The sequence below is a fragment of the Ascaphus truei genome, chromosome 8 (assembly GCF_040206685.1).
Source record: "Ascaphus truei isolate aAscTru1 chromosome 8, aAscTru1.hap1, whole genome shotgun sequence".
Classification (NCBI taxonomy): domain Eukaryota; kingdom Metazoa; phylum Chordata; class Amphibia; order Anura; family Ascaphidae; genus Ascaphus; species Ascaphus truei.
Window position 1 is genome coordinate 22,826,318 of NC_134490.1, and position 12,598 is coordinate 22,838,915.

Genomic DNA, 12,598 nt, shown 5'->3' on the forward strand with positions numbered 1-12,598 from the left:
CTGTTATCTAAATTTAGCATAGGTTGAACTTGATGGACGTACGTCTTTTTTCAACCTCATCTACTATGTAACTATGTAACTAAGGGCCAAAAACTTGCATGAGAACATTTAACCAGTACCAAGGAGGCCATCCATTGGGATTAAAGGAAAGGAGATTTCATCCTCAGCAAAGTAAAGGGTCTTTTACAGTAATGGCAATGATCAAGGGGAATTTACATGACCTGGACACCGATAACAGATACATTAGTTATGTTTAAGGAAGATAGGGCCTACGGGAGTTATTCATTAAACTCCCATTAATGTCAGATCACGATCACGGCTCAAGTGAGTAAACACCTATGTATTACAGCAGCAGTCCACGGTTCCCTCTCCTCCCCCTTTAATATGTGCATCTATAAAATCCACACAATGATCAGTAGAGGACCGAAGAGGCAGAGTTCTGGGGGGGGGGAAGAGTGAATAAAGGCATATACATCAAGGTCACGATTTTTTTTAATTCTATATTATAAAGCCTTCCTTAATAAATGGCAAGTTTTAACTTGTCTGAATCTCCATGTATAGTTCTCCTTTCTAAAAGAAAAACCAAAACCACATATCTGAGTCTACGTATTACTGCAGAGAAATGACATTTTAACCTTCTGCATCGCTTTCTGGAACACTATTGTGTTAATAAAAATATGTACACCATGTAACTCCTCATAAATTCCCTTAGTGATGCTCCTCAGCTCACAATCTGGTGCATATGTTGCAAAATTGCAGCAGAGATCTTTGATAACGTGGTCTTCCGTTTTACTCTGAAATTGCCTTAAAGCTGCAGACCAAGTAATATCCTACGTGTTTTTTTTTGGTTTTTTTAAATAAATCAGTTCTTTGCTATAAAAAAAATTGTAGCATTTAAAAAAAAAAAAAAAACCACCCCTCTTGAATGTCATTTTTTATGTATTATAATATAACAAGCTTTTTTGTTTCTTAAGCCACCATTTACAAAGTCACATCCCTTCCTCTTCTGAAACAGGCTCTGCCACACCCCTTTTTGAGCCCTGCCCTCTCTCTAGCAGTGCACCAATTGTATCTAGTGACTGCTTGGTCACATGATCTTCCCCACAAAGCTTTGCATCTTTGGTCCTCTTATGCTGCACTGACAGCCATTTAGTGAGCCCGCAAGCCATATCTTCACTGATCGGTCACAGGAGAATGGATCGATCGGCAACTTAGCCAATTACGCATCATTGTGTGGATTTTATTGATACACATATTAAAGGGGAAATAAATAATAATAATAATTTTTTTTTTAAATGGCATCTTTGACTGCTTTTTGAAGGTGTAAAATACATACTCAAACAACTCAGATTTTTGGTCTTTAGGATTATATGATTGGGAAAATTACCTGAATGCTGTTTAAGCAAACTCATTGTTAGTCTGATGCTGCATTTTCTTGCTTAGAAACCTGCAGATCACCCTTCAGTGTTCAGGGCATTAGCTGGATATGTTTAGTAGCCGTCTATAAAAGCACTTGGCTGGGCTTCAGCCGGTCTGCCACTGTGCAGATTCTCATCTCTGGAAGAAGAATACAGCTTTGCACAGAGGCTGCACTACTAACAGCCAGTGCCCAGCTGAAGTCAGAGAATCAAACAGGGTTGGAGCAGGTCAGGACTGAGCTAATGCTTGTGAAAAGTTCCATTACAGCTCCTCGCAGGTCTGTGTCTGAATCCAGCAAGTGCTTACTAAATACAGAACAACTGCTAGGCACAGGATTTTTTTTCTTAGTTTTCATTTTAAGATTCACAATTGTTCATGTCCAGAAGGCAAAAGCAGCATTTTTTGAGGTTTCCTTCTGTACACCACTCTGCTGTACAGGCTGTGTAATAAAAGAGGAGGCGAACCAATGCTTAAAGCTGCAGTTCAGTAAATATCCTGCATGTGTGTTTTTTTTAATAAATCAGTTCTGTAGTCAGAAAAAATACTTTTAGCATTTTCTGTTTCAAAAAACAACAACTTTGAAAGGCCAATTTTCTTGTATTCTATTTTAACAGCCATTTGCTAAGGCACTGCCCCTTCATGTCCTGTCACAAGCCCTGGCACACCCCTTTGTCAGCCCTGCCCTCCCTCTAGCACATGTCAGTGCAGGAGTGCTCATGAATATTCATGAGCTCTCACTGACTGACAGAAGCAGAAAAAAACCAGATCCCTTCACTGTCCCAGATCCCATGATGTCACCAAATTTTGCCAATCAATACATGGAGAACGAATTGACCTGCAGCTATACAGTTCTTTAGGTAATTAGAGATTGCACACATGAAACTATTGAAGTAAAAAAATTAATTAAAAAAAAAAAAAGACTGAACTTCAGCTTTAATGTGAATTGAAGATACAAAATAAATAAATATCTATATATTGAATTTTTTTTTTTTTTTAAAGGACACGTGCAATGTGCTTATTTGCATCTCATTACCCAGAATCCTTGTCTGTAATTTAACCACTGGATGACAATAGGGTAAATGACACATATTTGGGGGAAAGATGAGTGGTGAATGGTGCTCAGAAACACATGGATGCTCCATTTTCTTTTTTGTTTTGAAACTCAATAAATGTCCAGAGTGTTTAATAGCTGGATCCATATAGAAAATACAGGGGAGATAAGGACCTAGTGGTGTCCACCTGACAACCACATATTAATTGGTTACTATATTCTTCTTCCCACATAATGAATGCAAAACAGGCACTGGTTTAGGTAAAATATTGGGGGACCCATCTGTCTTTACAAAGAAATTCCTGAGGCTTATTAAGTCATCACACCGCGTATATACAAAACAAAAACAGAACCCCCATTACCTTTATTTTGGAGCATTAAAGCGAGTGTCTCTATGTAGCACTGTTACAGTTTTGTAACCTACAGGTGTAGCGGACATTACTCCTGTTAACGGGAGTTAACCCACAAAATAAAGTGTTATTTCCTTAACCATGGTTTTCAATAGCCCTAAATAACACACCTACCTTAACAGGTGCAATAAGGTCTGCTACATCAGTAATGTATGTTCAGATACATTACTGAACAGTACAACTGCATTTCATATGAACCATTACTATGATAACACTGAATATTACCCTGAGTTTCTGGGTAATAAATCAGATTTTATTTCAGTGAAGATGTTATGTTTCAGGTCCTGCTTATGACCAATCAGTAATTACTAGGACCAATGTTTTCCATATTACTGATGATCTCGCATGAAGTTATTCAGCGATCATCGACTCCAGAATCTGCGGTATACATATAAACAGTTTGTGTCAGTCTGGTATGTTTTAAAGGTGTCGTCCCACCAAGGACTACATTGAAATATTGGGAGAAACTTGTTTTTAAATATTACTTCTGTAAGTTTTCTGGACAGTACTGGTAAACATTACTGTGGGTTGAGGTGGATTTTACTGCTTGTATCTCTGCCCTCTCTCACTCTTCCCTTGTTCTTTCTTTCCAATTGGTTAATCGACAAGCATGGAGGGTTAATAAACCTGATTCTCTGACCACCAAGGTGGAGAAAACAAGATCACATACTATTCATAAATGCCGTTTAAAAAATATGTTTAAATATGTATTTATTTCCAACTTTTTTTTTCTCTTTAAATGCACTCATCACATATTATACTTAAGACTGTTCATTGGTTATTGGGACTGCACTTTATACAGAATAACCCAGTTAAAAGGTTAACCACCTTCTCCTAATGAGTCAATATAACCGTAGTGCAGGGGTGGCAAACTCCAGTCCTCAAGGGCCACCAATAGGTCAGGTTTTCAGGATATTCCTGCGTCAGCACAGTGATCCACTGATTGAGCCACCTGAGCTGAAGCAGGGATATCCTGAAAACCTGACCTGTTGGTGGCCCTTGAAGACTGGAGTTGACCCCTCAGTAGTAAAAGGAATGCATTGATGAAGTATACTCACTGGAAAGGACTGTGGTGAGGAAAATATAATCCGAGAAAGAGATCAGCCCACATTCGCCCAGGGTGTAGAAAATGCTGTCCTCGTCTGCAAACTTCTCCCTTTCTTGCGAAATTTTCTGTGAGCCATGAAATGGAAAGAACAAATTGTATTAAACATGCACGCCGAGCTTGAAATTTAATGTTTTCATCTGTTGCCTTTCGATAAGTGGACTCTTTTAGTTTTTAAACCTCTCAGATGTGTAATGTGAAACCTTTAATAAAAACGTCCTTTACTATAATGGAGTACTGGTCTCAAACATCATTACTGTATAGGAAAATTACAGGCAACATTGGTCAAAACAGGAAATTCTACTAAGGGTTAGGAATAAGTGCTATATCAAACCAGTATGTTTAGTCAAGGGGTGGGCAACTCTAGTCCTTAAGGGCCACCCGCAGGTCAGGTTTTAAGGATATCCCTGCTTCAGCACAGGTGGGCAAGTCATTGATTGATCCACCTATGCTGAAACAGGGATATCCTGAAAATCTGACCTGTAGGTGGCCCTTGAGGACTGGAGTTAGCCACCCCTGGGTTAGGCTAAGACCCCGCTGGCGCTGAGCACCCTCATGCTTGGAGAGCGCTCCAAGCATGAGCGCCGGGTTTCCTGCTTGTACGCACGCGCAGGCGAGGGGGGGGGGGGGGCATTGCGGGTAGTTGAGCGCGCAAGTATAGTTTTTGTTTACCCAAGCGCCGATTGCGGCTGAGCGTGTGTGCAAGAGCGCCGCGCGCACCGTGTGAGCGGTGACTTACATATATCTATATATGTAATAACCTGCCGCAAGCGCTGCGTGCTCAGCACTAGCGGGGACTTAGCCTACGTAAGTCATATCCCTTTTACAAGTGGCCTGTTTGATACATTTTGCAGATGATTCAGTGGGCAATCTTTAACTTAATGCAAATGTTTGACAATACAGTAGTTACCTTATTATTTTAGGTAGACAATGTTTTTTGTTTAAATTCATGTACATTAATACAAATAATGCCTGACTAGCAATGGTAAAACAATGTGTTTATTCCCATTTAAATGAATAGTTAGTGCACTTTAAGGCTAAATTATATTCCAAAAGTTTTAAAAACTAAGAGAGGATCAATTGTTACCTTAATCTAATACAGACAAACTAACAAGAATCAACCAAACTACAGTATACATATATTTCTATAACAAACCACACTCCATATACGAGAAGAAAATTTGAAATAAAAGTTGTCTTGCAAACAGAAAATTAAACTTTGTCATGCAGATGCTTAAAGCAGGTACTGTACACCACAAGCATGGAGCTCCAGTAACAGAACACATACAGTAACATCACCACATCAGGGGCCAGTCACATGACTGTCCCCATTGGTTACCTCTGTCTAGTGACGATCCAATCATAAACAAAGATAAAAGGAAAGAAAATTGGTTAAACGGGGGGACACAGAATGATTATAAATAAGCAGCATTACTATACAGTAGGAATCCAAATGGCTAAATGTTCTAAAATCTCAGCACTGCAGCTGTGCTGGTCAGATGGCTTCTTTGCACCAGGGACCATGTCCGCTACAGCTAAACTGACTGATGTAATTCCAGTGCCGATAGAGGGTTCCAACTCTTATCCATGGACATGTGATCTGCAAATAAAACAGGTCTGAAAGAGTCTAGCCCACAGCTATCGGGAAAGCTACATTCAGAGTTAAGTTGTGTTGATATCACATCCGTGTCCCAATAGTGCTTTTCTATGCGGTCTCATACAAAAAAAAAATAATCAAAAAGGCTACAGTAGTATATACTGTATAGGTTATAGTATCTGTTGAGACAATTACTTGTTCAACAAGTAATTGATAGACAAAGAAAAAACACTCCAGTTTTAGATTAATCTAAAATTGTCAGACAGCTTGCAAGTATAGAATATAGATTAATTTTATTATATGACTAGCTGATAGACCCGGCGTTGCCCGGAATGTGAATGGATAAAATAAAAAATAATGTTGTTTGTAATAAAAAGTATATGAATGAAATAGAATGAAAAGAAAGATTAATATATAAAATTTGTAAAAATATTTTATTGTCGTTGATGAAGAATAAAAACTGGTATATACATTTGTAATAAACATATGTAAGAGTCCATGTGATAATAATTGGTATAGTAATAAATGATTGTTGTTATGAAATGCAAGGGTGTGGGTGGGGGTGTGCTAACAGAAAGGGTGGGTGGGGGTGTGGGAAGAGGAAGGGTGGGTGGGGGTGTGGGAAGAGGAAGGGTGGGTGGGTGGGGGTGTGGGAACATAAATGAAGGGTGGGTGGGTGGGAAGAGGAAGGGTGGGTGGGTGGTGGTGTGGGAAGAGTAAGGGTGGGTGGGTGTGAAGAGTAAGGCTGGGTGGGTGGGGGGGTGTGAAGAGCAAGGGTGGGTGGGTGGGAGTGTGTGAAGAGCAAGGGTGGGTGGGTGGGGGGGTGTGAAGAGCAAGGGTGGGTGGGTGGGGGTGTGTGAAGAGTAAAGGTGGGTGTGTGGGGGATGTGGGAAGAGTAAGGGTGGGTGGGTGGGGGTGTGGGAACATAAATGAAGGGTGGGTGTGTGGGAAGAGGAAGGGTGGGTGGGTGTGTGGGAAGAGGAAGGGTGGGTGGGTGTGTGGGAAGAGGAAGGGTGGGTGGGAAGAGGAAGGGTGGGTGGGTGTGTGGGAAGAGGAAGGGTGGGTGGGAAGAGGAAGGGTGGGTGGGTGTGTGGGAAGAGGAAGGCTGTGTGGGAAGAGGAAGGGTGGGTGGGTGTGTGGGAAGAGGAAGGGTGGGTGGGTGTGTGGGAAGAGGAAGGGTGTGTGGGAAGAGGAAGGGTGGGTGGGTGTGTGGGAAGAGGAAGGGTGTGTGGGAAGAGGAAGGGTGGGTGGGTGTGTGGGAAGAGGAAGGGTGTGTGGGAAGAGGAAGGGTGGGTGTGTGGGAAGAGGAAGGGTGTGTGGGAAGAGGAAGGGTGGGTGGGTGGGAAGAGGAAGGGTGTGTGGGAAGAGGAAGGGTGTGTGGGAAGAGGAAGGGTGGGTGGGTGTGTGGGAAGAGGAAGGGTGGGTGTGTGGGAAGAGGAAGGGTGGGTGGGTGGGTGTGTGGGAAGAGGAAGGGTGGGTGGGTGTTTGTGTGGGAAGAGGAAGGGTGGGTGGGTGGGTGTGTGGGAAGAGGAAGGGTGGGTGGGAAGAGGAAGGGTGGGTGGGTGGGAAGAGGAAGGGTGGGTGGGTGGGTGTGTGGGAAGAGGAAGGGTGGGTGGGTGGGGTGTGTGGGAAGAGGAAGGGTGGGTGGGTGGGGTGTGTGGGAAGAGGAAGGGTGTGTGGGAAGAGGAAGGGTGGGTGTGTGGGAAGAGGAAGGGTGGGTGGGTGGGGTGTGTGGGAAGAGGAAGGGTGGGTGGGTGGGGTGTGTGGGAAGAGGAAGGGTGGGTGGGTGGGGTGTGTGGGAAGAGGAAGGGTGGGTGGGTGGGGGTGTGTGAAGAGCAAGGGTGGGTGGGTGGGGGGGTGTGAAGAGCAAGGGTGGGTGGGTGGGGGTGTGTGAAGAGTAAAGGTGGGTGTGTGGGGGATGTGGGAAGAGTAAGGGTGGGTGGGTGGGGGTGTGTGAAGAGGAAGGGTGGTTGGGTGGGGGTGTGGGAACATAAATGAAGGGTGGGTGTGTGGGAAGAGGAAGGGTGGGTGGGTGTGTGGGAAGAGGAAGGGTGGGTGGGTGTGTGGGAAGAGGAAGGGTGGGTGGGAAGAGGAAGGGTGGGTGGGTGTGTGGGAAGAGGAAGGGTGGGTGGGAAGAGGAAGGGTGGGTGGGTGTGTGGGAAGAGGAAGGCTGTGTGGGAAGAGGAAGGGTGGGTGGGTGTGTGGGAAGAGGAAGGGTGGGTGGGTGTGTGGGAAGAGGAAGGGTGGGTGGGTGGGGTGTGTGGGAAGAGGAAGGGTGGGTGGGTGGGGTGTGTGGGAAGAGGAAGGGTGGGTGGGGTGTGTGGGAAGAGGAAGGGTGGGTGGGTGGGGTGTGTGGGAAGAGGAAGGGTGGGTGGGTGGGAAGGGTGGTTGGAGAGGGTAGTGGGGGGAAGAAGGAAGGGTGGGTGGGAAGAGGAAGGGTGGGTGGGAAGAGGAAGGGTGGGTGGGTGGGGGTGTGTGGGAAGAGGAAGGGTGGGTGGGTGGGGGTGTGTGGGAAGAGGAAGGGTGGGTGGGTGGGTGTGTGGGAAGAGGAAGGGTGGGTGGGTGTTTGTGTGGGAAGAGGAAGGGTGGGTGGGTGGGTGTGTGGGAAGAGGAAGGGTGGGTGGGAAGAGGAAGGGTGGGTGGGTGGGAAGAGGAAGGGTGGGTGGGTGGGTGTGTGGGAAGAGGAAGGGTGGGTGGGTGGGGTGTGTGGGAAGAGGAAGGGTGGGTGGGTGGGGTGTGTGGGAAGAGGAAGGGTGTGTGGGAAGAGGAAGGGTGGGTGTGTGGGAAGAGGAAGGGTGGGTGGGTGGGGTGTGTGGGAAGAGGAAGGGTGGGTGGGTGGGGTGTGTGGGAAGAGGAAGGGTGGGTGGGTGGGGTGTGTGGGAAGAGGAAGGGTGGGTGGGTGGGGGTGTGTGAAGAGCAAGGGTGGGTGGGTGGGGGGGTGTGAAGAGCAAGGGTGGGTGGGTGGGGGTGTGTGAAGAGTAAAGGTGGGTGTGTGGGGGATGTGGGAAGAGTAAGGGTGGGTGGGTGGGGGTGTGTGAAGAGGAAGGGTGGTTGGGTGGGGGTGTGGGAACATAATGAAGGGTGGGTGTGTGGGAAGAGGAAGGGTGGGTGGGTGTGTGGGAAGAGGAAGGGTGGGTGGGTGTGTGGGAAGAGGAAGGGTGGGTGGGAAGAGGAAGGGTGGGTGGGTGTGTGGGAAGAGGAAGGCTGTGTGGGAAGAGGAAGGGTGGGTGGGTGTGTGGGAAGAGGAAGGGTGGGTGGGTGTGTGGGAAGAGGAAGGGTGTGTGGGAAGAGGAAGGGTGGGTGGGTGTGTGGGAAGAGGAAGGGTGTGTGGGAAGAGGAAGGGTGGGTGGGTGTGTGGGAAGAGGAAGGGTGTGTGGGAAGAGGAAGGGTGGGTGTGTGGGAAGAGGAAGGGTGTGTGGGAAGAGGAAGGGTGGGTGGGTGGGAAGAGGAAGGGTGTGTGGGAAGAGGAAGGGTGTGTGGGAAGAGGAAGGGTGGGTGGGTGTGTGGGAAGAGGAAGGGTGGGTGTGTGGGAAGAGGAAGGGTGTGTGGGAAGAGGAAGGGTGGGTGGGTGGAAGAGGAAGGGTGGGTGGGTGGGTGTGTGGGAAGAGGAAGGGTGGGTGGGTGTTTGTGTGGGAAGAGGAAGGGTGGGTGGGTGGGTGTGTGGGAAGAGGAAGGGTGGGTGGGAAGAGGAAGGGTGGGTGGGTGGGTGTGTGGGAAGAGGAAGGGTGGGTGGGTGTTTGTGTGGGAAGAGGAAGGGTGGGTGGGTGGGTGTGTGGGAAGAGGAAGGGTGGGTGGGTGGGTGTGTGGGAAGAGGAAGGGTGGGTGTGTGGGAAGAGGAAGGGTGGGTGTGTGGGAAGAGGAAGGGTGGGTGGGTGGGGTGTGTGGGAAGAGGAAGGGTGGGTGGGTGGGTGTGTGGGAAGAGGAGGGTGGGTGGGTGGGGTGTGTGGAAGAGGAAGGGTGGGTGGGTGGGGTGTGTGGGAAGAGGAAGGGTGGGTGGGTGGGGTGTGTGGGAAGAGGAAGGGTGGGTGGGTGGGGTGTGTGGGAAGAGGAAGGGTGGGTGGGTGGGGTGTGTGGGAAGAGGAAGGGTGGGTGGGTGGGGTGTGTGGGAAGAGGAAGGGTGGGTGGGTGGGGTGTGTGGGAAGAGGAAGGGTGGGTGGGTGGGGTGTGTGGGAAGAGGAAGGGTGGGTGGGTGGGGTGTGTGGGAAGAGGAAGGGTGGGTGGGTGGGGTGTGTGGGAAGAGGAAGGGTGGGTGGGTGGGGTGTGTGGAAGAGGAAGGGTGGGTGGGTGGGGTGTGTGGGAAGAGGAAGGGTGGGTGGGTGGGGTGTGTGGGAAGAGGAAGGGTGGGTGGGTGGGGTGTGTGGGAAGAGGAAGGGTGGGTGGGGTGTGTGGGAAGAGGAAGGTTGGGTGGGTGGGGTGTGTGGGAAGAGGAAGGGTGGGTGGGTGGGGTGTGTGGGAAGAGGAAGGGTGGGTGGGTGGGGGTGTGTGGGAAGAGGAAGGGTGGGTGGGTGGGGGTGTGTGGGAAGAGGAAGGGTGGGTGGGTGGGGGTGTGTGGGAAGAGGAAGGGTGGGTGGGGTTGTGGGAAGAGTAAGGGTGGGTGGGAAGAGTAAGGGTGGGTGGGTGGGTGGGTGGGAAGAGTAAGGGTGGGTGGGTGGGGTTGTGGGAAGAGTAAGGGTGGGTGGGTGGGGTTGTGGGAAGAGTAAGGGTGGGTGGGTGGGGTTGTGGGAAGAGTAAGGGTGGGTGGGTGGGGTTGTGGGAAGAGTAAGGGTGGGTGGGTGGGGTTGTGGGAAGAGTAAGGGTGGGTGGGTGGGGTTGTGGGAAGAGTAAGGGTGGGTGGGTGGGGTTGTGGGAAGAGTAAGGGTGGGTGGGTGGGGTTGTGGGAAGAGTAAGGGTGGGTGGGTGGGGTTGTGGGAAGAGGAAGGGTGGGTGGGGTTGTGGGAAGAGGAAGGGTGGGTGGGGTTGTGGGAAGAGGAAGGGTGGGTGGGGTTGTGGGAAGAGGAAGGGTGGGTGGGGTTGTGGGAAGAGGAAGGGTGGGTGGGGTTGTGGGAAGAGGAAGGGTGGGTGGGGTTGTGGGAAGAGGAAGGGTGGGTGGGGTGTGTGGGAAGAGGAAGGGTGGGTGGGTGGGGTGTGTGGGAAGAGGAAGGGTGGGTGGGGTGTGTGGGAAGAGGAAGGGTGGGTGGGTGGGGTGTGTGGGAAGAGGAAGGGTGGGTGGGTGGGGTGTGTGGGAAGAGGAAGGGTGGGTGGGTGGGGTGTGTGGGAAGAGGAAGGGTGGGTGGGTGGGGTGTGTGGGAAGAGGAAGGGTGGGTGGGGTGTGTGGGAAGAGGAAGGGTGGGTGGGGTGTGTGGGAAGAGGAAGGGTGGGTGGGTGGGGGTGTGTGGGAAGAGGAAGGGTGGGTGGGGGTGTGTGGGAAGAGGAAGGGTGGGTGGGTGGGGGTGTGTGGGAAGAGGAAGGGTGGGTGGGAAGAGGAAGGGTGGGTGGGTGGGGGTGTGTGGGAAGAGGAAGGGTGGGTGGGAAGAGGAAGGGTGGGTGGGTGGGGGTGTGTGGGAAGAGGAAGGGTGGGTGGGTGGGGGTGTGTGGGAAGAGGAGGGTGGGTGGGTGGGGTTGTGTGGGAAGAGGAAGGGTGGGTGGGGTTGTGTGGAAAGAGGAAGGGTGGGTGGGGTTGTGTGGGAAGAGGAAGGGTGGGTGGGGTTGTGGGAAGAGGAAGGGTGGGTGGGGTTGTGGGAAGAGGAGGGTGGGTGGGGTTGTGGGAAGAGGAAGGGTGGGTGGGGTGTGTGGGAAGAGGAAGGGTGGGTGGGGTGTGTGGGAAGAGGAAGGGTGGGTGGGGTGTGTGGGAAGAGGAAGGGTGGGTGGGTGGGGTGTGTGGGAAGAGGAAGGGTGGGTGGGAAGAGGAAGGGTGGGTGGGTGGGGTGTGTGGGAAGAGGAGGGTGGGTGGGTGGGGTGTGTGGGAAGAGGAAGGGTGGGTGGGTGGGGTGTGTGGGAAGAGGAAGGGTGGGTGGGTGGGGTGTGTGGGAAGAGGAAGGGTGGGTGGGTGGGGTGTGTGGAAGAGGAAGGGTGGGTGGGTGGGGTGTGTGGGAAGAGGAAGGGTGGGTGGGGTGTGTGGGAAGAGGAAGGGTGGGTGGGGTGTGTGGGAAGAGGAAGGGTGGGTGGGGTGTGTGGGAAGAGGAAGGGTGGGTGGGTGGGGTGTGTGGGAAGAGGAAGGGTGGGTGGGTGGGGGTGTGTGGAAGAGGAAGAGTGGGTGGGTGGGGGGTGTGTGGAAGAGGAAGGGTGGGTGGGGGTGTGTGGGAAGAGGAGGGTGGGTGGGTGGGGGGGTGTGGGAAGAGGAAGGGTGGGTGGGTGGGGGTGTGTGGGAAGAGGAGGGTGGGTGGGGGTGTGTGGGAAGAGGAAGGGTGGGTGGGAAGAGGAAGGGTGGGTGGGTGGGGGTGTGTGGGAAGAGGAGGGTGGGTGGGTGGGGGTGTGTGGGAAGAGGAAGGGTGGGTGGGTGGGGTTGTGTGGGAAGAGGAAGGGTGGGTGGGGTTGTGTGGGAAGAGGAAGGGTGGGTGGGGTTGTGTGGGAAGAGGAAGGGTGGGTGGGGTGTGTGGGAAGAGGAAGGGTGGGTGGGGTGTGTGGAAGAGGAGGGTGGGTGGGGTGTGTGGGAAGAGGAAGGGTGGGTGGGGTGTGTGGGAAGAGGAAGGGTGGGTGGGAAGAGGAAGGGTGGGTGGGGTGTGTGGAAGAGGAAGGGTGGGTGGGTGGGGTGTGTGGGAAGAGGAAGGGTGGGTGGTGGGGTGTGTGGGAAGAGGAAGGGTGGGTGGGGTGTGTGGGAAGAGGAGGGTGGGTGGGTGGGGTGTGTGGGAAGAGGAAGGGTGGGTGGGTGGGGGTGTGTGGGAAGAGGAAGGGTGGGTGGGAAGAGGAAGGGTGGGTGGGTGGGGGTGTGTGGGAAGAGGAAGGGTGGGTGGGTGGGGGTGTGTGGGAAGAGGAAGGGTGGGTGGGTGGGGTTGTGTGGGAAGAGGAAGGGTGGGTGGGGTTGTGTGGGAAGAGGAAGG

The 12,598-nt window shown here is 51.4% G+C and overlaps 1 protein-coding gene across 4 annotated transcripts in view; it reads right to left on the bottom strand.

Moving 5' to 3' along the window:
• MICU1 (mitochondrial calcium uptake 1) overlaps window positions 1–12,598 on the bottom strand; it is a 170,132-nt gene that overhangs the window by 73,464 nt on the left and 84,070 nt on the right. For all 4 annotated transcript variants that reach the window (XM_075610785.1, XM_075610784.1, XM_075610783.1 and 1 more), the window contains one exon: window positions 3,939–4,053. In XM_075610785.1, the coding sequence (XP_075466900.1) occupies window positions 3,939–4,053 (115 nt within the window). The remainder of the gene's footprint in view (window positions 1–3,938; window positions 4,054–12,598) is intronic.